The sequence below is a fragment of the Solea solea genome, chromosome 1 (genome assembly GCF_958295425.1).
Source record: "Solea solea chromosome 1, fSolSol10.1, whole genome shotgun sequence".
Lineage (NCBI taxonomy): Eukaryota > Metazoa > Chordata > Actinopteri > Pleuronectiformes > Soleidae > Solea > Solea solea.
The window spans coordinates 41,504,983-41,532,710 of record NC_081134.1 but is presented as its reverse complement, the minus strand read 5'-3'; the positions used below and the strand labels follow the sequence as shown (position 1 = coordinate 41,532,710).

Here is a 27,728-nt window from a genome sequence, read left to right as displayed (position 1 = left end):
GTAAAGTTGCTCTAGATCTGTATGTGCTGAGAAGACTTCAGATTTGACTCTTTCTGTTGGTGCATTTGCTTCAGAGATTTGTCACTTAAAATGCTCTGCTGGTGAATCATTATAATCTCATTTATATTGCACTTTTTTGTACGTTTACAATGTGCTTTGACAGACGAGGCAAAAAAGTAGATATTTTGGGGGAGAGAAATGAGCTGAATGTCAAAGCAACAGAGAAGTAAAAACAAGAAGATCACACAAAAGTAAATAAGAGGGAGTAAAAGAATATTGATGAAAAACTAAAGCAAGAATAGCAATTAAACACAATATTAAACGGGTGAATGAACATCACATAAAAGAGATTCCAAAGTCATTTGTCATTTTAGTTTAAGGTCTTAGTTTAAGGTTGCGTAATTTCAATATTCATGCAGAATATGTATAATTTGGACCGCTTGCATTTCTAAGATGGCAGATTTTCTGCTGTGTTTTATTCTGTTGTACAGTGTGTGAGCAGATTAGTCAGTGGAGATGTGTTTTCATTTAGTGGGGTGTGTGTGTGTTTTCTGTGAAGTGTGAGGTCATCAGTCTCTCTTTTGTTGTCTTGATTTCTTTGCAAATGGTCTCCTTAAGTGGCTTCTTTCTCAATACAGGTCACACAGTCCCCGCCCGTGTCCATCTGACCTTGGCTTGCAACAACAACAACACCTTCTCTTCACTGTGTGACGGTCACAGTGTTTTGATCCAAATCAAGTCATTTAGAAACACAAATAGATCGGAAACGTTTTAAGTCAAAATAACGTGTGCAGGAAAGTTATTTTTATGAATAATTTCCCTAGTGGCCACTTTATCAGTATACATTTATATAATCTGATGCAATCTAGTGCTATCTAATGCAAATCCTCTGATGCTCTAACTGGTCAGGTTTAGTTACATAATCACAGACGTGTTAATTCAATCATTTTTAGTATCAAGACCACCGGCCTGCATTCCTGTGCATGTGTTTTTAATACTGTTCCCCTCCTTATTCGAAACAATGTATTTAGAAAGAACTTTGTCTGTGTTTCCTTGATCAAATTACAATTAATATCACAAGGAATTCATAATTTTGAAAATGTTAGTACATTTAATAGCAAGTTGTTGTAGTTAACAATTAAATAAATTCTAATTTCATACAGTTGACGGTGTAGTGTAATCAGACTGATCCTTTTCAGATTGTTGTGTGTATTATACATATTTAAACCAGCATATTCAGAGAAGATCCCTGTTCTACTTATTCTGTTTATTTTTATTTATTAAATGCAATATATGTGGCTTTTATTTACTGTTTGTGATGTATGCAGCACTATCATGAGTTTCCCGTTTCTATTTCCCTCTACAAGGCCATACTTTATGTGCTCTGACTATTCTTTTTCATCATCTTTTCCTTCCACTTTCTCTTGGAGTGCACTTTTGTGTTCCCTCTAGCCACACAGCAGACATCTGCCAAGACAGACACCGCCCTCTCCTTCCTTTGATCTGACATTGCCCTCACCTGCCTTTGATCTGGAACCATGGTAGTAGCTGAAAGTAGGTTTACAAGAATAGCAAGCAGAAGGCTTTTTCATCCTCATTTTAGGGACCTATTGGTCCACAATGATAAACCGCAAAGCCAGTTAATGCGTCACCTACTGGCAAGTACATACGTCTTTAGTGCTTTAGCTTTCAGGATGTAATCTGAACACATTATTGGTGGCCTCTCTCTTTAGGGCCACACAGTGGCTATCATAGCTGCTCCACACCGCTAATTAAGTGTGGTCATGTACCTTTAATCAACTGCTTGTTTGGTTTTAAACTATTTTTTTGTCTCACTACTTCCTTTTCAGCACTTATTAGTAATTGTTGTAGTAGTAGTTTGTCTCTTCAGGTTTCTCAGCTTGAACCTGTTGCACTGCACCTCCTGTCCAGCCAGGGGCGCTGTTTGTTTCAATCGGAACACTGAGAAGTGCCGGTCCCTTTAACTACACTCACACGTTCCTCCGGTGTCGGGCTCGGGCTCGGTCCCTCGTGCTGGCAGCTGAACGAGCAGGCTGCTCTCGTGTCTCTTCACTCTCTTCAACAATTCCATACTCACACGAATATTCTTTTAAAAGTTCATTTTCGCCTCTAACTCAGTAGCTTCAGCTCAGACCTGCCCACAGAGGCACTGTTTACATGGTTTTCTGACTGGCACGTAGCGTATTAGCCACACTGCTGTAGTACACCCAGTCTGTCTGTCAGTTGAACCTGAATAATAATAACATTAACCGTCACAACAGACACTCTGACAGTGAAACAGCTGAACGACCGACATGACAGAAGAACTGGAGCAACTTCTCCTGCAGCTGACACAGCCCGACAATGCTGTCATCCACCAGGTGATGCCACTGTGTTCAAGTCAACACTGGTTTAGTAGATAAACCACAATGCTAACATGGGAAGAATTAAGTTAAATCTAATGTGTCAGAGAAGTGCCTTACGCCTTAAAAAATGAAAAGTTGTGTCACGATTTACGATATTCTCGCGATACGAAGCTCTATAATAACTTGATTGTGCCAAATTACCTTTATTTTGACAATCCTAGATAGGGATACTTGCTAATATTCCATCAGTCGTGGTTTATTTTAAAGTGCCACAAGAGGGAGCCTATATTTGTTTCCTCTGTGTCTGTATGCTTTAGAAGATGTTCACAAATATGGACACATTCTTAAAGCTTGCAGATACGAACTAAATGAAGATGGTATGTAAAGAAGGTTTTGTCCAATTTCACTTATAAATCTGTCAAACAATAATACACACTAGTATCACAGTTATATCATAAATAGCAGATAGTTTTCCTTTTATCCCATGCATGGCTTGGCATTGTAAAGTGTGTGTCTATGTGTGTCTGCCCCTGTGATTTCTACAACAATTGCATTGTTTCAGCTATTGTGTCTGAACTTGGTGAGATTTGCTTTGTCATCTTTTTAGGCCACAGCTCGGCTGAAAGAGGCTTTCAAAGACCCAGCCATTATTCCAGCGCTATGTGCTGTGATGACTGGCTCCCAAAATCCTCAGGTAGGCACGAGTGAACAGTGTGATGCTTTTAATGTTTACCATTACAGTTTAACCAATTAATCAAGTCGATGTAGGCCACTTCAATAGTTACCATATGTTGATCACTTTCAGACGATTTTGTTCTCAAATCTATCTTTACAAAATGTTGCTTAATGCACTAAACATTTAATGTTTAGTTTATACATTGTTGTTCAAGTAATGTGTGTTTAAGTTAAGCAATTTGACTGACAGTTGTTGGCTCTTGTCTTGGTGTGCTTTTTCCTGAAGAAACTTTCTGAAATGTTTCCTTATCTTAGGTCCGTCAGTCGGCTGCAGTGATACTGAGGATGAGAGTGAAGAAACAGTGGAGTAAAATCATCCCTAATGACAGAGAAAGGTTTGTTCATTCCCTTTTCTGTTAATAATTTCATAATAACATTGCACTGTCGTCTTCATTGCAATCAAGTTGAAACTGCAACCTTTGATTTGCTCACAGCCTTAAGGCGGTGGTGTTGCAGGCCTTCATGCAGGAAACTGAGTAAGTTGTTCCATCTTTACTATGAAAATTAAATGAATTAATTATTAAGTTCATATGACTGTTAGTTGAAACATGTATACCCACATAACTTTACATATGAAGCTATACACGCATGTGAAATGTCATGAGTGAATAAATCTGACTTGGTTTTAAAAACGTGGGAGAACACAGACGAGACAAACTTTGTAACCGATTTTCAGTGTTTTAATCCTAAGAAAGTACGGACTAGATGATCAAGACCAGACGCAGCACCACACACTTGGCATTTAATCAAATGATTTCAGGGTGGAACTCTGATTTTACGTGACTAAAGAATATAAACAGACATGGTGGTGAACTGTCTCTGTTGTCAGTAAATCGCTATTGTGTGCGCGCGATGTTTTGTGCTTTGAAATGCAAAAAACTGGATAAAGTCATTGCTGAGAAGACGGAATCAACTTAGCATGTACAAGTTAATGCAACATCCATTTCCCGGTCAACTTGCTGTCATTGGCTATTACGGGGTTCTGTTCAAGCCCTCAATTGCTGTGAAACCGATGACGACAGGATCATTTGGCCAGATATTGTGCTCAAACTACGGTTGTTCGAAGGGCCAATTGTCCTCTCAGGCTTAAACCTTGAGTGTTGTACATAGATACTTAATTATTAGCAAAATAAAAGATGACAAATCCTTAAAAAGCACCTCTGTGTATTTTTTAGCCAAATGTTAATGCGGTGGCTAGCATTGTTGCCAGACAGCAAGAAGGTTGAGCAAGGGCCTTTGTGTTGAGTGTGCATTTTGTCCCAGAGTGTGTGTGTGGGTTCTCTGGATTGGACAAAATTGGACTTTTAATTTGCAGGCACACGGTGCAACACTCGCTCTCCCAGCTGTGCGCAGTGATGGTCAAACATGAGACACCCGACCGCTGGCCTGCTCTCCTGCAATTCCTCAGTGAATCCACCCAGAGCAGCAACCCTCATGAAAGACAGGTACGTGACTCAGCAAGTCACATACCATATGTGGGGGAAAATCAGACTCTGTGATATTGCATGATATGGTTTTTGTCAGTAACTTGTCTGTCCTGACAGGTTGGCTTCCTGCTGCTGAACAAGGTGATGGATTCTAACCCTGAGCCTTTCAAGCCTCATTACTGCCAGCTGCTGCAGCGTTTCGGCGCTGTCCTTCAGGACCACAACAACCCAACAGCACTGTACTACTGCATCCTCACCCTCACAGCCATCACTGCGTACACTGGCACAGAGGAGATGGTGAGTCATGGGACTGTTTTCCCCTTAATATATATATATATATATATTTATATATTTATATATGGCAACAACTGTTTCAAATAAAGGACACCTGTTAACTTTATCTTTTTTTTTTTTATTAAACCATGATTATCTTTTATTGTTTTGCTCATATTCTTATTCCACAATACAGATATTACATTTTTATTGCTCTTTTCACTGTTATGTGAACTTGTTTGTAAGCAGACTTCGGGGAATTGCTGTGTGTGCATGTCACTCAGTCAGTTTCCCTGAATAAACAGTTGTTATTATGAATAATGTCTGGATGTTGCATGTTACTGCCCCACAGAACCTGATGCGTTCTATCATTCCAAGTCTGATCGTCGCACTTAAACACCTCATCAAGTCGGATCAGGTAAATTGAGATACACTGTTGTTTTTGAAACACTTATTTATGTCATCATTGCAATTTTTCTAGAACTTGTTGATGGCTATAAGCTTGTAAAGAGGATATCAACAAATAAAATGTGTTTTAGGAACCAATTACGGACCAAAGCTTTAGGACTTTAACATTTTTCCTGTATTGTTTTGTCTTTATCCGATTAGGACAAAGCCAGTGAGGCAATGGAGGTGTTTAATGAGCTCATGGAGAGTGAGGTGTCTATCATCGTCCCCCATATCGCTGACATTGTCCGCTTCTTTTTGGAGGTAGGAGCTTAAACTCATGTCTTTCTTTTATGATTGTTGGGCATTTGAACTGACAAATAATGTTTGTTATCTGAATTTTAATGTGTGTGTTTGTAACAGGTGGGCGGTGACACCACACTGAGTGACTCTCTGAGGGTGAAAGCGCTCTCTTGTATCACCTTCTTAATCAAGTTGAAGAGCAAGGTAAAGTCCTTCCTCAGCTAGATCCTCAGATCTGTCCTTCATTTTGAAGGTGGACCTCACTGGATTGATTAGCCTTGTAGAGAGAAATTTAGCAGCTGTCAGTTTTTCTTTGATCTTCAAAAAGTTTTATTTGTGACAGAAAGGTTCATGTCTCCTTTGATTTGTGTATCTGAGTACTTCTATGAAAAGATGAAAACAGGATACTCACCTTTTCCTCTGCTGCACAGGCTGTGCTGAAGCAGAAGCTGCTGAACCCCATCCTGCAGGCCATTTTCCCCATACTTGTCGCAGCTCCCCCGCCTGGTGAGCACGACCCAGAGGATGATGAGGATGATGATGGAGATGGCACAGACAATGACAATCCCAAACAGTGTGCTGCACAGGTAGAGATGCATTATTCAATTGACACCATTTTACTTCAGAAACTTAACTATGCACTTTTAAATGAGATTTAACTTGTTCATTTTTTTGTGCACATCCAGATAATTGATACTATGGCTCTCCACATGCCTCCAGAGAAACTGTTCCAACAACTGGTAAGTCTAGAGCTGAACAATAATGTGATCTGAATGTGAACTGCGGTGTACACTTTGGATTTCTGCTGTATTTTTATGGTACACAAGCGCACTAGAACGTGGCTCAGGCAGCAGTTTTCTGTCTGAACTTGATCGAGCCTGAGAGAAGATTGATTGAACCTTGCAGGTGTCCCCAAACATCACGTGCATTCTGTATTTTTTTTCTGTACAGACACAGTTTGACTAAGCTGTTTGTACTCTCACTGTCACGGCAGTTGCAGCCTTTTATTTAAGGTTATGGTTATCTACTTGCCACATGAACACATGTCAATCAGTACTTGTACTTGTAAATGAATAAATAATTTTGAGTGTCTGTAGAGGAAAAGGGTAACATCATCCGTGCATGGCTACAATGCGCTGTGTGTTGCGTTCATTTCTGGGTTTTTTGTCCAAACCTGGCCTGACACAGTGTTACCTGTCGGGTTCCCGATGTGCTTAGGTCAGGCATCCATGCTCTAATGTGCAGGTATTCAAATAAAATGATAGCCCCCACTTATTTACTTGCTTCTTGACAGTCTATAATGTCTTCTGTTTCAGATGCCCTTCACTCAGACCTGCCTTGCCAGTGAAAACCCTTATCAGAGGAAGGGGGGTCTATTGTGTCTTGCTGTCCTGGCTGAAGGATGCGCTGACCACATACGCACCAAGTATGTTGAGCTGGGATCAACTTTGTCCTTTTTAATCATTCATTTTAAACGGTCCACTGCTTAAATAACAATGTCTGTGTCTCTGTCAGGATGTTGTCACCAATGCTGCAGGCAGTATGCCAGAGTCTCTCTGACAGCAATCAAGTGGTGCGGTGTGCCGGCCTTTTTGCCCTCGGACAATTCTCTGAACATTTACAGGTGAGTCTTTTGAAAATAAAATCACAATTAGTAATATGTTTCACATGCAGTATTATTTACTAACAATACTGAGCATACCGCTTGACACAGATGTTGGTAACTCCTAATTTCATCTTCTCACTTGACGGGTTGACGATTTTTGTTGTTTTCTGTTCTTCGCTCCATTTCCATCTCTTCTTTTCAGCCTGAAGTGAGTAAGTACTGTTCAGAGTTGATGCCTTTGCTGTTGGGATACCTTTCATCCTTGAACCACGCCAAGGTCGGCCATGTCACCAAGGCCTTTTATGCCCTAGAGAACTTCATGGAGAACCTAGGTAAGTTAGAAGCATTATATGTTTCTTCCACCACCAGAAAGTTATACTTACTAATAAAAAACTGCTCTTTCATGTTTTTTTTTTTCTCCTCACAGGGTCAGATATTGAACCTTACCTGCCTACCCTAATGGAAACCATGTTGTCTGCCCTCAACAACACTGACAACCTGAAGATAAGGGAACTCGCTGTGTCTGCCATAGGTGCCATAGGTAAGAGGTCACAGAACATGTATTTATGTTTTTTTTATGGTATTTCGGTTCCAATATTGAGGGTCCGATAGAAAGTGCTTTTATATTTCATATTTTACCGGTCAACCTCAACAGTGGACCGTTAGCTGTTGATTAAACACTTGTTTTTTTTTCTTCTCAGCCAATGCTGCCAAAGAGCTGCTGGTTCCTTATTTCCCTCCGGTTATTGAAAACCTTAAGGGCTTCCTGACCGCTACCACAGAAGAAATGAGGTCCCTACAAACTCAGTCCCTTGGTAGGTCACCAAGGAGATGTGCATCTGAAAGAAAGAAATCTTAACCTTGTGTTATCTACCTAATACAGTATTTGCTTAGGCATGATTAAATAGTTGTTTTTTTGTTGTTGTCAGATACACTCTCTGTACTGGCTCGTACTATTGGCAAAGACGTCTTTAGTCCTTTGGCAGCAGAGTGTGTTCAGCTGGGGCTCAATCTCACTGACACTATTGATGACCCGGACCTGAGACGCTGCACGTAAGATTACATTTGAAGACTAACTAGTGACAAGGATACAAGACAGGGTTTTTTTTTAAAATCTTATTTCCTACCATAGTTGTCTTTCTGGATTGTTGTTATTTTCAGAAATAATAATATATTACAATATAGAAGAGTTCAATCTTTTCCCACTGTCTCTGTCTTTTCCTCTTTTAGATACTGTCTATATTCTGCCGTATCTACAGTCAGCCCTGAATGCCTGACTCCTCACCTTACCCCCATTACAACAGTCATGCTGCTCGCCCTGAAGTCTAATGAAGGCATCACGGTACAAAGCCAACAAACGGCACGCTCGCAGTCTTCTATATCAGGATAAAACAAAGCCTGAACAAGTTTTTTCCACTTGTTTCATTTTGTTCCAGGCACACCTGGAGGAGGACAAGACGTTTGTGCTGCTGGATGACGACAATGACGACGAGAAAGAGGACGAAACGGATGTCGATGTCGATTTTACCGAAGAAGGGACTGAGGCGGACGTCCATGACGTTGCAGGGTAAAAGTCACACACATTTATATATGTACAGTACAGAGAGTGATGGTTAAAAATCGCGAGAGTGATGACGTGTGCAAACAGAGTTCAATCAACGCTGAGCGTCACAATCAACATTTGCACTGATTTGACGGGACATGTGTCAACACTGGTGTCCATGACAACTATAAATAAAATATGAGCTCTACGTTAAAGTACTACACTGGAGTCAGGGAGAGATGATAACAACATAATAGTTTTTATTTGAAGTAATAATGTTAACCTTTTAAAATTTCTCGTTATCATAACTTGTTATAAAGTGGTGTTGTTTGCATCTGCAACATGCATCAGTGCTTCAAATCCTGCAAGGTACCCAACCTTCATGATAAGTGCTGCCCACTGCTCCTGTGCCTAGTTTGCCTTCACTACTGGTGCAGAGGTCAAATTCTGGTGTGTGTGAAAATGAAAATAATTCTAATTATCGCCCAACATACTTTGTTCATGTAAAATAAAATTGTGTCAGCAGGGGAAACACTGTAGACACCTGTGTTTTTGTTAGTTATTCCTTTCAGTGCCACATTACTGTCACTGTCTTCATGTAATTTCAGTTTGGGCTTATTTCAAATTTTGACACAAATGGCTGACTGTAGGTGAGAATAAATTAGAGACTAGGAAACTATCTGTAAATGTAAAGAATGTGGATTGTCTTTTATCGAAAATGCAAGAGATATCGTTAGAAATGCAACACACACAGTTGTGGGTGTTTGTTTAGTGGTTTCAGAATATGACTCCCATTTGATATGACTGTTTATCTATCTTTCAGGTTCAGCATTGAGAATGCTTACATCAATGAAAAGGAAGACGCCTGTGATGCACTGGGAGAAATCGCCTTGAACACTGGGTTAGATTTTCACATGATTTTAGGCTTTTAGTATTCTGACTCTTCCTCTGACTTTTCCCACACATTTTATTACCATATCATTGTTATTGCCCTATTAATGTAGTCATATGTTCTTCAAAAGCCCTTAAACCTGATTTGTATTTCTAATGATGGTGCTGTGGTTTCTCTTGACAGCGTTGCCTTTCAAGAATTCCTGGAGTCCAGCTTCCAGCAGGTTTACGAGATGAGAGATGTGAGTGGCTCTGTGAGGCTGCTCGTATCTTTGTCTGAAGTGTTTAATGTCTCTCTGAGTGTGTAGGACATTTTATGGTCTGTTTGTGTTTACATCGTGTCTCCACAAGGTTGTGCCTGGTTCTATCTCTAAAAAAATCCCTACAGGCAAATGGATAATTTAAACAAAACACTGACCTTTATTAATTGTCAACCTGAAGTAGATTTATTGTAATTGCAGCCTTGTATACACAGCACACAGTGATGCAAAACAGCATTTCTCCTGCATAAAGGTGCTTACACACACAGTACAATATATGCAACATGGTTTATCTTTGAATTATGTATTTTCTCTCACAATCAAAGCTGGAAAATAGTGTGGACTGAAAGGAAATTGGTCCGCAGAGTTATGTAACTGCTGAGCGATAATTCTAGTTGCTCAGTAACCGTCCTACAGTGCAGGGATTCAAAGCTTGCCATGGGAAGCTTGAACCTTCTAAAAGCGAGATGTTTTTTTCCCACTTGTGACCCCATTCACTTGTCAAACTTGTGTGCATGTTTGGTCCACCATGCTTTATCGCGATGCTCGCTTATTTATTTTTTAATGCGTCTTCATTCCTGCGTCTCCCTAGTTTCCTCACGAGGACGTTCGAAGGGCAGCATTTGGAGCCATGGGCCAGTTCTGTCGAGCTCAGCACAAAGTGTGGAAGGAGAATCCGACTGAGACCAACCACCAGGGTACACATCTTGGTTGTTTTATCTCGTTGACTGTGATAAAAAGAATTAATCATTACGAATATATATGTGTTCATATACAAGTGCTGGAAACCATGAAAATAGCTATTGAAAGTGCCTGAATTCAGAGCAGCTAGAAGATGCATTCAAGAAATACATAAACCACACATCAGGTAGTTATTGGAGTTAAAAGGAATTTGTTGTCAGTGCAATTGTTGACAAAACATTTTCCTGTGTTTTGTCTTTTTAATATAATCACATATGGTCACATTTACTGATTTCCTTTTTATTTTATTTTATTTTATGTTATAATATTCATGCCCATCACTACTGTGGATATTATAATTGAACAACATTCAGGGAGATAAAATGTGAGTTGTAAGCTAAATTAAAATGACATGACTGATTTAACTAAGGTGGAGGCCAGTTAACTTCACCAGATTTTTAATAAATAGTCAAACCGGTATGATTGTCGATGCCTGAAGCTGATTTTAACTTTATCCCTTCACATTCATTCAGCCCTGCTGAAGTTGCTGGAAGTGGTCATCCCGTGCTTCTTGGAGAAAGTTCGAACAGAGCCTGAGCGGCAGGTGGCGATGGCAATCCTGGAAACCATGAACAGTGTCATCATGTCCTGCAAGGAGCAAGTTTTCAAAAACCCTTCACGCTTAAAGGAGGTCAGCCACGTCATCCGAGATGTGCTCAAAAAGAAGGTGAGAGAAGAATGTGGATAAGAAGAAGACCTCTTGTGTTTTGTTTTTTTTTTACTAAGGATGAAGTTAACTAAACAGTTTTACAGAAAATGCTAGTTATAATAACGGATCGTGATGTTGTTTCTGTCTTGTATCTCTCTGTTCAGACTGTTTGTCAGGATGGTGGTGGTGATGACGCGGATGATGAAGAACAACAGGTAAAATATCCACTCACTGCATTTGAGTCAGCTATTAACATTTATGTCGCAATGAATGTGTTATATTTAACTAATCTATCCCTGACTGTTGCCATGTTAGATGACATTGGAGTCAAAAATACATAAGACTGTTTTATACTGTACAGCGACCTTGGGTTTCATGAAAGGAGCTTTATAAATCTAAATTGTTGTTATTATTATTATTATTATTATAATAATAATAATAATAATAATAACAACAAGACCTAATAAAATGCCAAGTACGTGATTTACCTTTTGATGTGCTGTGTGTCTCAGGCGGAGTATGATGCCATGCTCCAGGAGTTTGCTGGGGAGGGAATCCCCCTGGTGGCCGCCTCTGTCCCTGCAGACAGCTTCGCTCCTTTCCTCAATGACCTGTTGCCTCTAATCATGAGTAAAGCTGTGAGTCTGATAAGAATAGGAGTTTAGAAAACGAGATTGTTTCTCCAAACACACAGATTGATCCCAGTTTCCTCTGTCCTCTGTTTTTCTACTTTCTAGAAATCCTCATGCACAATAGCCGAACGCTCCTTCTCTGTCGGTACGATTGGAGAAATACTGCAAGCTCTCGTGGACGTGTCCGGAGGCAGACGCCTGGCGGGACGTTTGTCCAATCGTCTGCTTCCTGTGCTGGTAGCTGGAGTGAGGGACAGTGATTCTGAGGTCCGCAACAACAGCGTGTTTGGACTGGGATGTCTGGCCCAGGCAGCTGGACCCATCGTTATATCGTATCCTCCTCGTGTTTATGTGTTTATGTCTTGTTATGCATTAAAAAAAAAAGCCATCACATGAAGATGTTCCTTAGCTAAGTGTGTTCCAGAGACTATCCTATGATGCTGTCTGTGTTTTCCAACATGCTGGTCAAAGAGTCAGACCTCAGAGTGATTGACAACCTGTGTGCTGCCCTCTGCAGGATGATCATGAGCAATATAGAGGCCGTACCTCTGGAGCAGGTACATTTTACACCCCAGTTTTCCGTGTTTCTATTCCATCCACTACTGACGTTGCACTTTCACACAAAGTTTTGAGTGTGTTTCTGTCACATCATAACACTCTGCTCTCTGTGACAGGTTGTGCCTGCTCTGGTGGCTCGTCTTCCTCTTAAAGAGGACTTGGAAGAGAACAAGACGGTGTTCAACTGCCTGGCAATGCTCTACACACACAGTCCAGCTCTGGTACAGTATACAGCCAATCATCACCTTATATTAATATTATGTTCGGAAGCTATACAGTAAAGCCGCATCTTTCTAACTCCATTTTTAGTTCAAAAATGCTTACCTTCTGCTACAGATGCGCCTGCAATCCACATTGTTTTTAGAGCCTTGAAAATGGAGAAGTTTGAAAACACTGCTGCCTCTGTTTTAAGGGTTGTTTTTCAGTCTTTGTAACAATGACTCAATTACAAGCTTTCACGTCCTGCTTGGTTCTTATAGGTTAGTGATTTATCAATCAGCTGTTAACACAAAGCTCAGTTAACACTTGCTTTATTCATCGTTGTCGTTTCTCATTAGTAGAACGTTCGAAATCTAAGCAAACAACTGCTTAGGAGAGAATAGGCTCCCTGTTTACGTCTGCACATGTGTATCTGTGTTTTACATATCTTCTTTTGGCTTTCAGTATTTAATTTTGTTGTGTTAGTATGGATTCTGATGACTTCTGATACAGAGCTGAAAACACTGATCGTTCTTGTCTGATAATGCATTTGAAAATAAACTAATACTGTCTCTGTATGCATGTGGACGGGCAATATTTTGGGCAATAAGTCTTTTATAGAAAAACGAAACAAAGTTACAAAGGAACAAACAAAAACTGAGGTTAAAGTGTAAAGCACTGATGCCAGACTGGATTTACTGTTTGAAATAATCCTCACATCAGTGTCAGACCAGACTTTCCGTCATTTTCTTTCATTCAAAACTATATTTCACACAGTATATTCTTGCTCGTCTACTATACTATGCATACACAATACACTACTGTTGTCTTTTTGATGTTTTCCTGCCTTGATTTTTGGTCAAAATCACAGCAAACATCCAATACTTGACCACGTCGAAGATTGTGTGACGTGTTCTTTTGCAGGCTAACGATAAACAGATCTTTTTTTTTTCTCTCCCCATTTTCAGACAGTGAAGCTAATGAAGCCGATAGTTGCTGCATCCAGTCATGTCCTGGGACACAAGGACGTCGAACAAGGTAAAGTCGTTACAGTGACATGTGAATCAAACACCCACTTCATAAACCAAATCAATGAAACTGGACAAGTTTTTCTATTATGAAAGAAAATATAGTAGCAAAGAGATTCCAGCACAGATTGTGTGAGAGTCTCTTTGCGACGTAATTTGTTTTTCTCTTTACGCTCCTGTCTTAAGAAGTGGATAAAGTACAAGAACGCGTTCCAAAATTGAGTTTCCTCTTTCTTTGCATCTACAGCCAGTCTCCTTACATTCATATACATTGCTCCTCCACAGAAACTCAAAACACCGTGGCCATGCTGGTGAGAGAGTTCGCTCAGCGCCACTCGGCTGAATTCCAGTCGGCCGTGATGTCACTGGCTGGAGAGCAGCAGGCCAAACTCAGCTCAGTCATAGCCGCCTCATAGCCAACAATTACACACTTACTGAATGCAGAAGGTGGAAAGTGGGACTGTTATTGGTAATTGTACCATAAAACGTAGGGGTGGGGTAGAAAAAACAAAACATTCTTGACGCAAAAACGTCAGAAATTAGAAAATCAACATCTCAGTCGTCATGGATTGCCTCACACACTCACTCATGCTGATGCCATGGAAGAGTCTTAGGTTTTTATCAACGTTTATTTAGAGGGCTCACAGAAGAACACAGACATAGCAGAGCAATAAATAGTGTTAAAATATTCTGTCAAATCACCTTGAGGACTTGAGAATCATCTCAGCCAGAAATGTCATATTTTCGTAAAGAAAAAGAGTAAATAGAGTTTAATTTTACGAGTTTCTGTCAAAACCACCTGGAGGATTTGCAGAGAATCAGATCGCTGCACCTCTTTCTCAGAAAATAATTTTGTTATTGTAACTATTGTTAGACTGAATGAATTCTGTATTAAACACTGCTGTTAGAGGCTCGCTTTTGTTTTTTTTCCTGGTAGACGCAGAGATATGTATAAGTAGACACATCTAATTATTTATGTTATAGACCATTAATTACATTGTTTTCAAAGAAAAAGTTCTGATCCTTCGAAGAGCTTCACAAGGCAGTTGCAGATTCCCACCCCTACTATAAAGATCTCATCACATCACTTCAACTATAGTATTATTACATACCGCAGTTAACTTATTTGCACATTTGCATGCCATTTTGAAGTGTCATTATTTTAAGACTTCTGGTTTTCCAGGTTTGTTGTTACCTTTGTGTTTTGCTTCTGCTGTCGTTCACATGAATTGATATTGTCCCCCTCTTTACCACTGTGTACACACAACTCTGGTTTTGCTATGAAATGTGAGGCAATAAATTTGATCTCTGGATAAATGTTGATTAACTTTAGTGATTTTGTTCACATGATATCATTTGAAGGAAATTCAGCACAAACGTGCACCGAGACTCGAGTACAAACTGATAAAGCGCTGCTGTTTAAAATTCAACTTCACTGTGACCTCACATTTTTTGGCCATAACTCAAGAATCCGTGCAGTAGGTACGAGAGCATTTCACACACGCCTGTCAAAGGAACGATGTTTTACATCCAAAGATTCAAAGTTCAATCACACTGTGACACCGCAACGTTATAAAGTAACATTTATTTAGTTATTGTCTCAACCTGGTGTTTTATTGGCCAAACATCTCAACACAGTTATACAGTATATAATATTATTAGCTTGCACAGATTTAACTGCCTGGCAGAGGCAAACAATTTGCAAGGTGGTATTTCCAATTTTAGTATAAAACTACAAAATGATATCCTACAACACATTTGACAGATTTTTTTTATTTAATTTTACAAATGCTACAACAATGTAACTTTTCCATGCAGTTTTTTTCTAAGCTGTTCATCTCTGCCTCAATGTATGAATACTCTGCACCGATGCATACCTGCCTATTAAAATGTCGAGTTAGGGGAACAGTCAGCGTTAACTTCTGTCTAAAGCAGGGGTCTCAAACTCAAATGACCTGGGAGGGGGGCACTGAGTGTCTAGTGTGGTCAGTAGAGTGAAAAAGGTCAAATCTTTTGAGAAAGAGACATTGAAATTACAATATTTATGTTTGTTTTGATATGAAATGATAAATAGTTCACAATATAAATATCATTATATCTTATATTAAGTGTTGGGGCCCCAGGAAATCGATGAGGGGGGCCACATGTGGCCCGCAGGCCACGAGTTTGAGACCTTGAGAATGTGCAGCTCTTTTTCAGATTATGGCGACGACACTGCTCAAAGAAAGTAACGCTCAATCATCTTTCTTTTCTGTGATTTTGAATCGAGCCATCGAGTGGGTAAGTGATTTCCATTTACATTATTTTGGAAGTTTTCATGTGCGATTAAGGCGTTCCCATGAGTCGTGTATTTGTTTTTCCTTAGATCTCCCGCTGTCTTTCAGGCTCCTTCAGGTCAGGCTGCTTGTTTTCCAGCGCCATCGTCATCTGCACTGGCGACAGCTCGGTCTCCCCTGACACAAAGACAGAGAGGTGTTGTTAAATGATAATAAATAGCCACTTTAGGACAAATTTTTACATTTGCTGTAATCCGATATATTCTTGTTAATCGTTAATTTCCCAGAGGGAACCTCCAAAAGGGATTAATAAAGTCGTTTGTCTGTCTGTCTGTCTTTGACTCGCTAAACTGTGCAGATGCCTGTGGAGGAAAGTAACACCGGGACGTCCAGCAGATTTTCACAGATTCCTGTGACTGCTGACGTCCAAAGATTTTTTATCTGGGCACTGATGTAATGTTTGGGGTGATGCCATCTCTCTGCCTAAGGCTGTAACACACTGTTGTGATCCACATCAGTCTCACAGTTCACCCATTTTCTTAGAGATCAAAGCTGACCACAGCTGGGTCAACTCACTTTGGCAGCACGGTTAACCCAAAAAACATTTTCTAAAACAGTTTTTCAACAAAATCTGATTCTGAGTCATGAAATACTGGCATCTACAGTGAAGCAAGTGATATTAAAGGCTTGGAGTGTCACACAGAACTGCTCCCAGACCTGTGCTTCTCTGTTTCCAGGGCAGAATATCCATTCCAGTGCGACAGAAGGAGCGGTCAGTGTGGGCCTCGGTGCTGTAAAGCACCTCCTGCAGCTCTGTATCGCCAGGCTTCTGGGCCTTCACTCGCACCTACAGGCACAAATCAAATGTGTCATTTGCTTTTTTTGGGGCTGTTAACACCCCAGAGACCAACGATGGATTCTTGACATGAATTTGTCAGGAAAGTGTGACAGAGAATCGGCACGGGCGATAGAACTGGGCCATCGTTTCGTTTTGACGATTTTAAACTAGTGCTTTTCCTCTGAAAAAAGGCCCATTGCTGCACTTTTTGGTCAAAACAGAAAAAGGTTGGTAACATTTTACATTACATGACAGTAACAACATGTTATAGTATAGTCATAATTCTTTTAGTATCGTGGTGATATTATAGTAATACCATCTCATTTTTAATGATATTTCCAGCTTGGTAATAACAATGGTAATTGTCTGCTAATAAGATAATATAACAGTAATTGCATGTAGATTCCAAAGTAATGTCTGGGTAATAATGTTAAATATTCATCCTTTTTTTTGTTGTTACCAGGCAGTTGCTTTGTATATAAAGATGTCGCTACCATAATATTAGTACACTACACTGTAATAACTAATAAAGTAAACTTTCTTTTTCTCTTGTACCTCCAGAATGGTGATCTCCTTCTCCTTCAGCTTCCCTGCTTTGTTCTTCACCTGTGTCTTCTTGGTGTCGACCCACACCACCCTCTCCTTCACCTCTGACCTGTAAACACACACACAAACACACCTGTTAATGAATCTGAAATGGCCTTTTTTAGGACTTCTAAAGTCACACTGAGAGCTCACTCACTCCTGGATGCCCAGGTCGGCCAGTGTCGTGTCCAGGAAGGGAAAGGGCTGCTGTGCGGGGTCAGCTTGCACCTGGACAGGCAGTGTCACTGACATGGGGATGTCCCACTCCACTTCCACACGCACCGTCTTGTCATGTGGCCCGGGAGACTCCCTGTCTGCTGAGCTGTCTGGTCCTCTGTTGGCCTCTCCCTCCTCCGACACGTTCTTTGTCTCATCTCCCGCCAGCTTGACCCTTGTATCTTTTACTTTTTTTTTATCTTAAAAGAAGTGCGATGTTTCCTCTGACTCAACAACACCTTTTCGCTGCAGAAGTGTCTGTATCGATGGAGAGTGTTGATGCAGATTGTTGCTCCCTGCGCTGATGAGTCGCAGCTTTGCCTCCTCTGATGCTTGAAGTGTGTGCGCGTCTAACTCATGCAGACGTCTGCTCGGGCGCTCCTGGCTGATATAAGCAGCTGGTGAGGATGTGCGTTATGTGTCACTCACTTGTGAGGTTTATTAGACTGTCACTGCTCTGATGGACAGATGGTATGTGTTTGTACTGGGATGTGTTTGTGTGGATTATGAGAGTGACTCAGCCAGGTTGACGTCAAGACTTTATTTGAGCATATATCTGCTCTCAACTTCGTATCAAAGATGTATTTAGGTACTTTTAAGAGTTCATTAGAACAGATACATCTGTTGGCATGTTCTTTCGTGTGTGCATGGGTTTTCTCCGGGTTCTTCAGTTTCCTCCCACAGTCCAAAAACAGTCCCTATCTGTAGCCCTGTGATGGACTGGCGACCTGTCCAGGGTGTACCCCGCCTATCGCCCTGTGTCGGCTCCCCCCGCGACCCTCATGTCGAGGATAAAGCGGTAGAAAATGAATTGGATGGAAATGTGTTTACAGAACAGTGGATGAAATGTCATGAGGTCACTGCAGGTTCAGTGTGGACAGCCGATTTATGAGCGGTTATTGGGACGCTCTTGTCAGTCCAGGTAAACAGGAGGTTGATATATTGGTCGATGGCAGTGATGCACCACATTTCCAGCTTCTGAAAAATGTGTTCTTGATGTAACTGACTTGAGAGGGCAAACACACGCGCACGTGTTCTCTCACTAAACTCAGCACTCTGGACTCGTGCGCGGTGTCACATTCCGTGTGCAGCCACAAGAAAACGCTCTCATACAGAGAGCAGCGTCATGTCAGCACCGCACACGGGGATGATGTAAAGGTTTGGTCGTGTCAGAGGTTATATTTGAAATAGGATTCATGTTGTTTTGTTCGCTCAATGAAACAGTTGAAATGTTGTTTTATTATAAACGGTGTAGCGCAGAGGGGGGTAAAACATCAATCAGCAACTAGTCTGGTCAAGAGGGGGCCGGGCAAAAGAAAAAAGTGGTCAATAATATAATAATATAAAATTATAACACAATATTCCATCATGATTGAATTGCAATGATGATACCTCATGGAATTTCAAAGTAAAAGTGCTTGTTTGGGTATGGAATGCTGTATACTTCACAATAAAACCAAATCTATTATTAACTTAATTGGAAATTAAGTAAATGATAACATTGACAACTGTAATTAAAACAATCTTATACATACATCTGATTTATTGTTGAATATTCATGAAGTTGGAAAAAACTAGTGCCCATCGTCCTCTTATGTATATGAGACATAAGAAGATGTCGTTAAACAATAAAATACACCAGAAGATGTTCACAACACCTATTTATTTAAATATTTAGTCACTACATTTTGTCCCCCAAGACACAAATTACATCGCTGAAACACTTAAACAGATATTCTTCCTCTTCTTCTTATTCTTTTGGCTTCTGTCTTTAGGGGTCGCCATAGCAGATAATTTGCCTAATGGCTATAATTCTTGTTTAACAGTATAAATAAAAAGTCTCATGAGAACTGGTGAACGTTACACAGAGAAATCATTATTCACACACACACAGAGTACCAGCTTCTCGTGAGACGTAAAATCTCAGCCCAACTTTGGGGGATTTAACAGTCCAGATTCTAATATTTTGTTGACTTTCTTGCAGAAAAGTGATTATACTATCATATAGTATTATAGAATAAGGCTATAATATGAACTTTAGAGGAGGGCCTTGCTTTGTGGAGCCACGGCAACCAGAAAGAACATGAATTTACCAAAGCTTGTTGTTCCTGTGATTTGAACTGATGTGTTGACAGATTAGATTTCCTCATAAATCACATTTGTGCAAGAGTGTGCATCGTTTTCATGAATGACATTTTGTGTTGTTCAGTAGTGATGACATCAGAAGAGTTTTTGGCTTGTTTACCCTTGGGCTGTGCTCTGATGTCGCAGCACTGTGCCACAGAGGAGTCACACGTACGTTATGTTCTGCCGTGTGCCAGGGATACAACAGCAGCAGCAGCAGCAATGGAGGAAGGGTTGCACCACCCAACACGTCCACTGCTGTTGTTGAGCAAGGCATTATTATCCTTTAAACAGAGTAAAGCAGAGTGGTGGACCATTTTTAGGTCCCGCAGATGTGAAACAGAACATTATTTAGCAAGCAAAAAAAATCCACCCCAACCTGACTCTATCACAAACACTAGTGATAACATGACCATCTCTGTACGTTAAATAAATTGACATACATACATGTTGACCTGTGCTTTTCCACCAGTGTTACAACCATATTTCTCTTTGTGATTTGTGTATTTTGTTTGCAGAATGAATTGATTTACTGCATAAAGAATAAAGATATAATGTAAAACACTTGATCTCATTTTGAGTTATTGTATAAACTTATCAGAAAAGCTTCAGGGAAAAATAAGACAAGACCACATTCTGTCTCACTAAGAGTAAAAACTTTTTTATTAAAAATTACATTCAAATGTTAAAGTGTAAAATTATCGACACATACAAAATGTATAAATCACACAAAATGTATGATGAAACTTCATAACCTTTTAGACTGAGCTACACATTTAATAATGGTATTTAAAAGTCTGCAACACTAAATGTGCAAAAATATGAATGAATGTATATGAGCAAGATTGAAGTAGAAAAACATTTGTCTTATGAAATTATGAAACTAGTCCGTCATCAAACCATGAGAAGATAATAAAAAGCAGGATTTAACAAAGTCGCAGTCATATCTCACTTCACACCTCCATCCTGACCGCTGCAACGTTTATGGTCATGGTGATGTTAGGGTTCAGCCTGTTGTACAGTCACCTGTCCAGCAGAGAGCAGACCTGAGGAGGAGAGACATGAAAACAGTGTGATCCGCATTTTCACTGGATGTAAAGTGAGTTTATAAAATCTCAATTTAATGTTCATCTGGATTAAAAGCTTTTCCAGTCTTGATTTAGATCTCTAAACAAATGGCGTGCTTGTCCTCACGTAAACATATATATATATGTATGTATGTATATATATATATATATATATATATATATGTGTATACATATATGTATATGTATGTATATATATACATATATAGGTCTGTTACAAAGTGAAGTCTCTTAGTCTTAGGAGAAAAGCACGGTAGGCTATTTATCTGTCTCTGTGGGTGTGTTACCACTCTGATATTTCCTAATTTGATGTCCTCCTGCATAGAAAAAGAATCAAGGAAGGAATTGATAACCATGAGTGAATATTCAATACTTTGAGTGATTATTCAATACCTTACATGTGTCATAAAGCAACACAAAGGGTCACAGGTCACAGGTCACGTTACACAGTTACACTGAACATTCCTGTGTAAGACTTCAGTTCACATCTCTCTTCATGAAGTACAACATTTCGATCACAGAAAGAGATGAGCAGAGATATTTCACGTTGGTGTACAGATCCAAGTCAAGGGAAGTTCTGAAAATGAACATATTTAGTTTCTGAATATAACAGGCGATGGAATAGAAAGCCGCTAAATTAACACTTAAGTATTTTCCAAGGTGGAGTGTAATCCAGGAAACTACTTACAGAGGAGCAGTGTGTGATATTCACACTAAATGTTCCGTCTGGTGTTTGTTTCAGTAGCATACAAAATACCTGGCTCAGGCTCTTTGATGGAAGCCTCCCGGCTCTTGGTTTATTTGAAATTCAAAGTAGTTTCAAACAATTTAGGCTGAGGGCCCGAACAGGGACGCTGGAGGCAACAAATCCAAACATCACAAGTTAACTTAACCCTTAGAACACAGAGCATTTACGCTGCTTTTTCCCCACCAACTATATAAACACACCTGAGCAAAAAGAAAAGAAAAAACGGTCTATTTTGTGACTTCTGAAAAAACACATTTTGTTAGTAATATAATATTAATATATTTATACACTGATACATAACCTGCAGTGCGTTCACTTCATTCATCTTAATGATTTAAATGGACCCATGTTTCTGCTAAGTGTTTATTAAGAGCTCTTGTGAGTAATGTGGAGGGAGGGAGATCATGGCTAATCAAGGTGTGTGTGTGTGCGTGTGTGTGTGAGTGAAAGCGTGCTGTGTTGTTGTGTTCTGAGTGATATGAAGCACCTCAGCATGTCCCTGCTCTCTGTGTCAAGCTGTGCCTCAGGCATGGGCTCCATCTGTGGAGGAGTGTCCTCACACACACACACACTTGTTTTTATATCACATCACAGACATAATGCGTTCCCTAGCCCCATTACAACTAAGCACCTAACACTAAAACCAAGCTCCTTAAAGTTGTGGGGCCCAGACAAAAATGTCCCCACAAAGATACATTTGTACGTATTTTGGACCTCACAAAGACATAAATACATGTACACATACACACACACACACACACAGGTTTGTGTATAGCTATTATTCATAGGGCACTGCATTGACTTCCATTCATTTAGACAGCCTAAACAAAGTGTTATCTCTAACCTTAACCATAACCAGTGAATGTCTAACCTTAACCTAACCACAATTCAAATACTAGCCCTCAACCTAATCAGTTCCTTAGAAATTACGTTTTGCCTCATTAGGACCAGGTTTTGGTCTCCATGAGGACAACTGGTCCTGACAAGGTCAGTGTTTCTGCCAGAAGATGTCCTAAAGGGAAATGCAAATACACACTGTCTATGCATCAGAGACTCAGATTTGTCCTCTTTGGACATGTCCAGGATCATGTCTAATACACACAGTGAAAGACTGACAGCTCGGAGTAAATGATGTGTGTTTCTGAAAAACTGTTGCAGTGTATCTGAGTGAGAGAGAGAGGATTCTTACACGAGCCCTCTGAGGGTTGCAGTCCTGACTCACTGGATATCTGTAAGCAAGAGAGCGACTAAGATTCATGACATCAACACAAGGTTTATAATCTCATTTGTCTGACCACTGGACTGAAAACACAGAGTTACAACTGCAGGGCGAGCCGAATAAACTTTATTACTGTAGCGATAGCTTTATAATCCTGTCTCAGGTATTAACATGACAGTGTTCTGTGATGAGATTTGTTTTTTTTAATCAGCTTTGCCTCCACAGGCAGTGCTTTTTAATTTAACTTTATCATTAAGCAATTCAGGGGAGGACCTGAAAGAAAAGTTCAATAATTCAGTCCGTTAAAAACCACTCCCGAGTTGTGGGAGTCCAGTGTCTCTCTGTCCCGCTCAGACTCTCCTCTTGCCCCATCATCTTCCTCTTCCACTCCCCCACGTGGCTTTTTCTCGTGTGCAGGAGGGCAGTGAGTACGGCACACTGTTTCCATAGCAACTGGAGGTCAGCATGGGGGAAGGCTGAGGAGGAATTTTGGACATTATTTGTATTTTCTGAACCGGGCTCTCAGGTTTACTGTGATCAATACTATTAAAAGTGACAAATATTCAAACATTTTCTTCAAGCTTTCAGTTTCATATCCTTATGGTTATTTGTGTAGGTAACATCAAATATTGGTCTATATCCATCTTCTACAATTGACATTATTTATTTACATATTTATTAGTTTTTTGCTTTATTCTGTCTTTGGTCATGATAGTACACAGTTTTCCACAGATGTGACTATAATGGCGCTTTTCCACTACATGGTCCCAGAGCGACTCGACTCACCTCGGCACAGTTATTTTGCTTTTCACTTTTCTAATAGCACCTGGTTCTTTTTTTTTAGTACCTGCTGTGGCAAGGTTCCAAGCGAACTGAGCCAATACTATGCATGATGTCGTTGGCTACTGATTGGTCAGAGTGCCACTGGAATAAGAGGATTATTCAAGAAAACATTTGTCACTCAGTAGCGTGGATGTTCCAACCTCCACACGGGGCGCTGAAGAGCTGAGCAGGTGTACACAGTGGAGAGATGCACTAAAGTGGGTTAAGACTACAGAGTGAATTAAAGAAGGAAGGAATGAATGAAGAGATGGAATTTGGGTGATAAGGACAGAGAGACATGGCAACAATGCTCCTTGTCACAAAAATCAGTCTCAAATTGGTTTCATGACCTTAACAGTGAGTTCAGTGAACGTCAGTGTCCTCTACAGTCGTCACATCTGAACGGAACACCAGGGAGATAAACCGCATGAATAAGCAGCTGACAAAACTACAGTGAGTGATCATGTCGACATGGAGCAGACGCTACATCCATACTGCTACTGCCTTCATTTGAAAATGGTTTCCAAAGCAAAGACGATCTGTGCTCAGACTGAAGACTGCAGAGGTCGACTGAGATGGCGTTTTCTAAAGCCACGTTTTTAGAAATCAGGGCAGCTGATGTTCAATAATTGAAGAGCAATTTTTTCTTCCCTCAATCTGACAGTTATTGAACACCAATGGTCTGTTTATCCGGTCTACATTTTACCTCTGCACTGCAGTGCAATTATATGCAATATTTACAATAAAAATAATGTATAAACTAAATATTAAGTACACGAAACACATTGAAAAAGCTACAACATGTTTGGATGAACAAATAAAGTTTTAGTGACTAAGCAACACTGATCAAGTTTCTGAAAACAACAATGCGTATGCTCAAGTGACCAACCAATTAATCGATTTACCGATCACAGACTGGATATAAAAATGGATGTAGTCGTCCAGTTTCAATATGAACTCCCTTTGTGAAGCCTCACAGCCTTTAACCAGCGCTATGACAGATTTTGCCATAGGAAATTCACAGATGTCACCTCCAACCAGGACAATAACTCCTGTCAATCACACTGGTGTCCACTCACAAAAATGCATCATGTGACATGGAACCAAGAAACAGGAAGCTGCTTTTTCAGGAAGTACTACTTACGAGAAATGACAATGTTACATGGTAAGAGTAAGGATTTCTGTTACGAGACTGGTGACAAAGTGAAAGTGAAAGTATTAATGGAGAATTTTGTTCACAGTTGATAGTCAAATCATGTCTGATAAGAACCAGACAGGAGGTACAGTAAGTGCGGGTACCTGCGTCATCATTTTCACAGACGTGTCCAGAATAAAATGCTGTTCTGGAGTTTTCAAATGAAAATGAAACCAGCAGGAACAGAATTTATGTGTGTGAAATTTTGTTGCCAGAATCTCAAAGACATAAATTCTGTCCTTGCTGGAATAGAGGCTGTTTGGAGAGCAAAGGGAGGCCATCCCAGTGTTTCTATAGTGTCCTAAATGAGTGCTCACTGACAGTACTCTGTATGGCAGGGTGAAAGCATACCAGTGTGTCTTTGTACCAGGTCAAATGTCTCAGTCTGCAGGTTTCCAATCTGGTCTTTCATTGCTGTGTCAGAGATCTGGTCCTGAGGGTCAGCGAAGACCAACTGCGACTTCCACGCGGTGACCTGGCAGCAGACTAACACACATAACCTGCTTACAGTCCTGTGAAAGGACATCACAACTACCAACCGGGAATCCTTGTCTATGTGTTGACACACCCACGTGTACTTTCCGTGACATGTTTCCGAGATAAGTTAGGCTGCTCATGAGTCACTTTGTGGAATGTAAATTAAAGTTGACGAGAGCTGTCCTGATGGAAAACAATCTGTCACAGTCACCTCAGTGTTTCCTTTATGTCATGGCGTGTTTCCCCCGGCTCGACTCGCCTCGGCACGGTTAAGTTGCATTTCCACTAGCGTAGCACCTGGTACCAGGTACTTTTTTAGTACCTGCTCTGGCGAAGTTCTGGCAAAGTTCTGGCAAAGTTCTGGCAAGCTGAGTAGGTACTCTGCATGACGCTGCCAGAATGCCAGCAACTGATTGGTCGGAGTTCCATCACAGGAACAATCCTGAACTGTAGATCAGTTAAAAAGACTTAACAATCCTAAACATGTGGGTAAATCTCCAACAATTACCAAGGAAATGTCTAAAATCTCAATATTTAACAAAGGAATCTGGTGTATTTAACGACAGCACTCCTGATCATGACCGGCAAGCGACATCACAAACCCTGCCGCTGTATTTCAGTCCAGCGGCCAAGTTTATCAAAAAGACTCACTTTCCACTGTTCCTCCACAGTATACATGATGCATGAGAAACCATATAAATGTTGTTTTACAGAAGCAAAATTCAACAAATTCAAGTCTCCTGAAAATAAGCCTTTTTTTAATTTTCCACAGTAAAAGCACCCAGAGTTTATTCTGGGACAAAATGTGTTTTATTTTCAAAACAAAACTGTTTTATTTTTCAATTCTAACAACAGTGCAAATAGTTCAACCAAGCTGAATGATGAACAGATGTAATTAAGATAGACACTGAAAGACTCAATATGACACCGGTTCTTAAACTCACTGCAAATCCACAGCACGGTGTCAAATGTAACAGCTAACTCCACTTGCATTTGTATGCACTAGATATACTGTATGACACTCAGAGATAAATGGTAAGGGCAGCGACACAAACCCCCAACAGAACAGTTTGGGTTGATCCATCAAAGGGTCAATCTCTCTGGCTGTGACCTCGAGAAGATCATCTCCCTCAAAATACTGATAGAGAAAGAGTGCAAGACAAATAAACCAAGACGAACAGAGGGAAAGAGAGGAATTGTGATCAAACTGAGAGGAGACTGATGTGATTAAGTCAGATCTTATCAAGTCAAAAAGGAGGAGCATCATCACTCCCCAAGTTATCTGGAGAGGAGGCTGATAGTGTGAGGACATACTGAGATTTAGTGTTGTAAAACAGCTCTGTTTTATGAGCTCTGCCTTTCCTAAAGCACCATCGGTGAATTCAGGCATTCTATATCCACACTACTAAAGGGAACAGCAAGGGAATACATTTATTACCCATATTTACCCCTAAATATAATCTTTTATGTTGTAAAATCTACAAACCTACAATTAAGAAACTGAGAAATCTTTGTTTGTCCTTCAGTTTTCGCAGGCGGAGGTTCTATTGCCGAGGACCAGAGGAAGTGCTGTGTCAAGTTAAGTCAATTTAAGCGTGCTATATTTAAAAATGATGACCACAATGTTTTCTGTGTCTGGATTTGAAAGGTGAGTTTACCTCAGCAGTGGTGATGACAAACTGCTCCTTCTCTGTCAGGGGGATGGCAGCGGGAGGTGACCTGAAAGCTGCTTTTAACACAGCAGGAACTGAGGGGGGTGCGGTGAGGGTGTGACACGCACAAACACAGGTGTATTCACCTGCGTTTGTGCGTGTCACAGAGGACAGTCCAACATACACAATTGTCCCAAACGTGTTTTTGACACGTTCAGTCCTTCAGCTGAACTGGTGCTAGAATGGTCTTACCCTGAAGTGTGAGTGTCAGGACTGGGCACCAGGGAGTGCTGTGAGCCCACCTCTTCTGTCATGAGGGCAGTCTACAAATAAACATCACAACGATTAGAACAGTTCAGTGTGCCAAAAGCTACCCTGCCTTGGTTTCATGTGGACCTCTGTTTCAATATCATCATGTTGATCAATCATGTTGAACCCTTTTACCTGTATAACACAGCTTGACTCTGTGGTGAACTGGGTCATAAGTTGAGTTAAGTGATAAGACTTTCCTGAAAGCTGATAACATTTTACATGTAAAATATTGAATAACCTGTTTGTGATTTATCAGCTGGAAGCTAAATTCCACAACTACAACCAATAATGTGTATACATTTGAGCAATTTAAATGTCCTTTTTGAACTAAAAACATGAAAACCTTACACTTTGTTCAAGATCTCTTTTAAGGATTTAAGAGTCACAAGGTGTTTCCACCAAAAAAGAAGACAACAAGGACAAAGTTCAGCAGTGTCGGCCTCAAAGCACCGCCTGAGTCATCTGCCATGATTTACTCTATCTTAGAATCCTGCAAGATTGAACGGAGGAGTCCCATGTATATACTACGAGGGGATGAGGATGATTATATCACCAAACAATGTAGAAAAGACAAGCGTGATT

The 27,728-nt window shown here is 40.3% G+C and overlaps 2 protein-coding genes across 2 annotated transcripts; one reads left to right on the top strand and one right to left on the bottom strand.

The window, feature by feature from the left end:
- Positions 1–1,543: 1,543 nt before the first annotated feature.
- On the top strand, positions 1,544–14,920 carry ipo4 (importin 4). The gene is made up of 31 exons (XM_058636775.1): positions 1,544–1,658; positions 2,283–2,381; positions 2,974–3,060; positions 3,357–3,436; positions 3,536–3,577; positions 4,417–4,546; positions 4,646–4,825; positions 5,154–5,219; positions 5,411–5,512; positions 5,612–5,695; positions 5,923–6,078; positions 6,178–6,231; positions 6,808–6,917; positions 7,007–7,115; positions 7,300–7,429; positions 7,525–7,638; positions 7,799–7,912; positions 8,027–8,150; positions 8,328–8,439; positions 8,534–8,664; positions 9,464–9,541; positions 9,716–9,773; positions 10,384–10,489; positions 11,006–11,199; positions 11,346–11,396; positions 11,694–11,819; positions 11,919–12,145; positions 12,238–12,370; positions 12,488–12,592; positions 13,538–13,607; positions 13,883–14,920. Exons 2-31 carry the CDS (start codon positions 2,316–2,318, stop codon positions 14,011–14,013), a joined length of 3,270 nt encoding a protein of 1,089 aa, XP_058492758.1. The 5' UTR covers positions 1,544–1,658; positions 2,283–2,315; the 3' UTR covers positions 14,014–14,920.
- Positions 14,921–15,958: 1,038 nt separating this feature from the next.
- On the bottom strand, positions 15,959–17,871 carry si:ch211-196f5.2 (uncharacterized protein LOC556372 homolog). The gene is made up of 5 exons (XM_058625768.1): positions 17,868–17,871; positions 17,454–17,712; positions 17,267–17,366; positions 16,591–16,720; positions 15,959–16,050 (listed from the first exon to the last, which is right to left on the bottom strand). Exons 1-5 carry the CDS (start codon positions 17,869–17,871, stop codon positions 15,959–15,961), a joined length of 585 nt encoding a protein of 194 aa, XP_058481751.1.
- Positions 17,872–27,728: the final 9,857 nt, after the last annotated feature.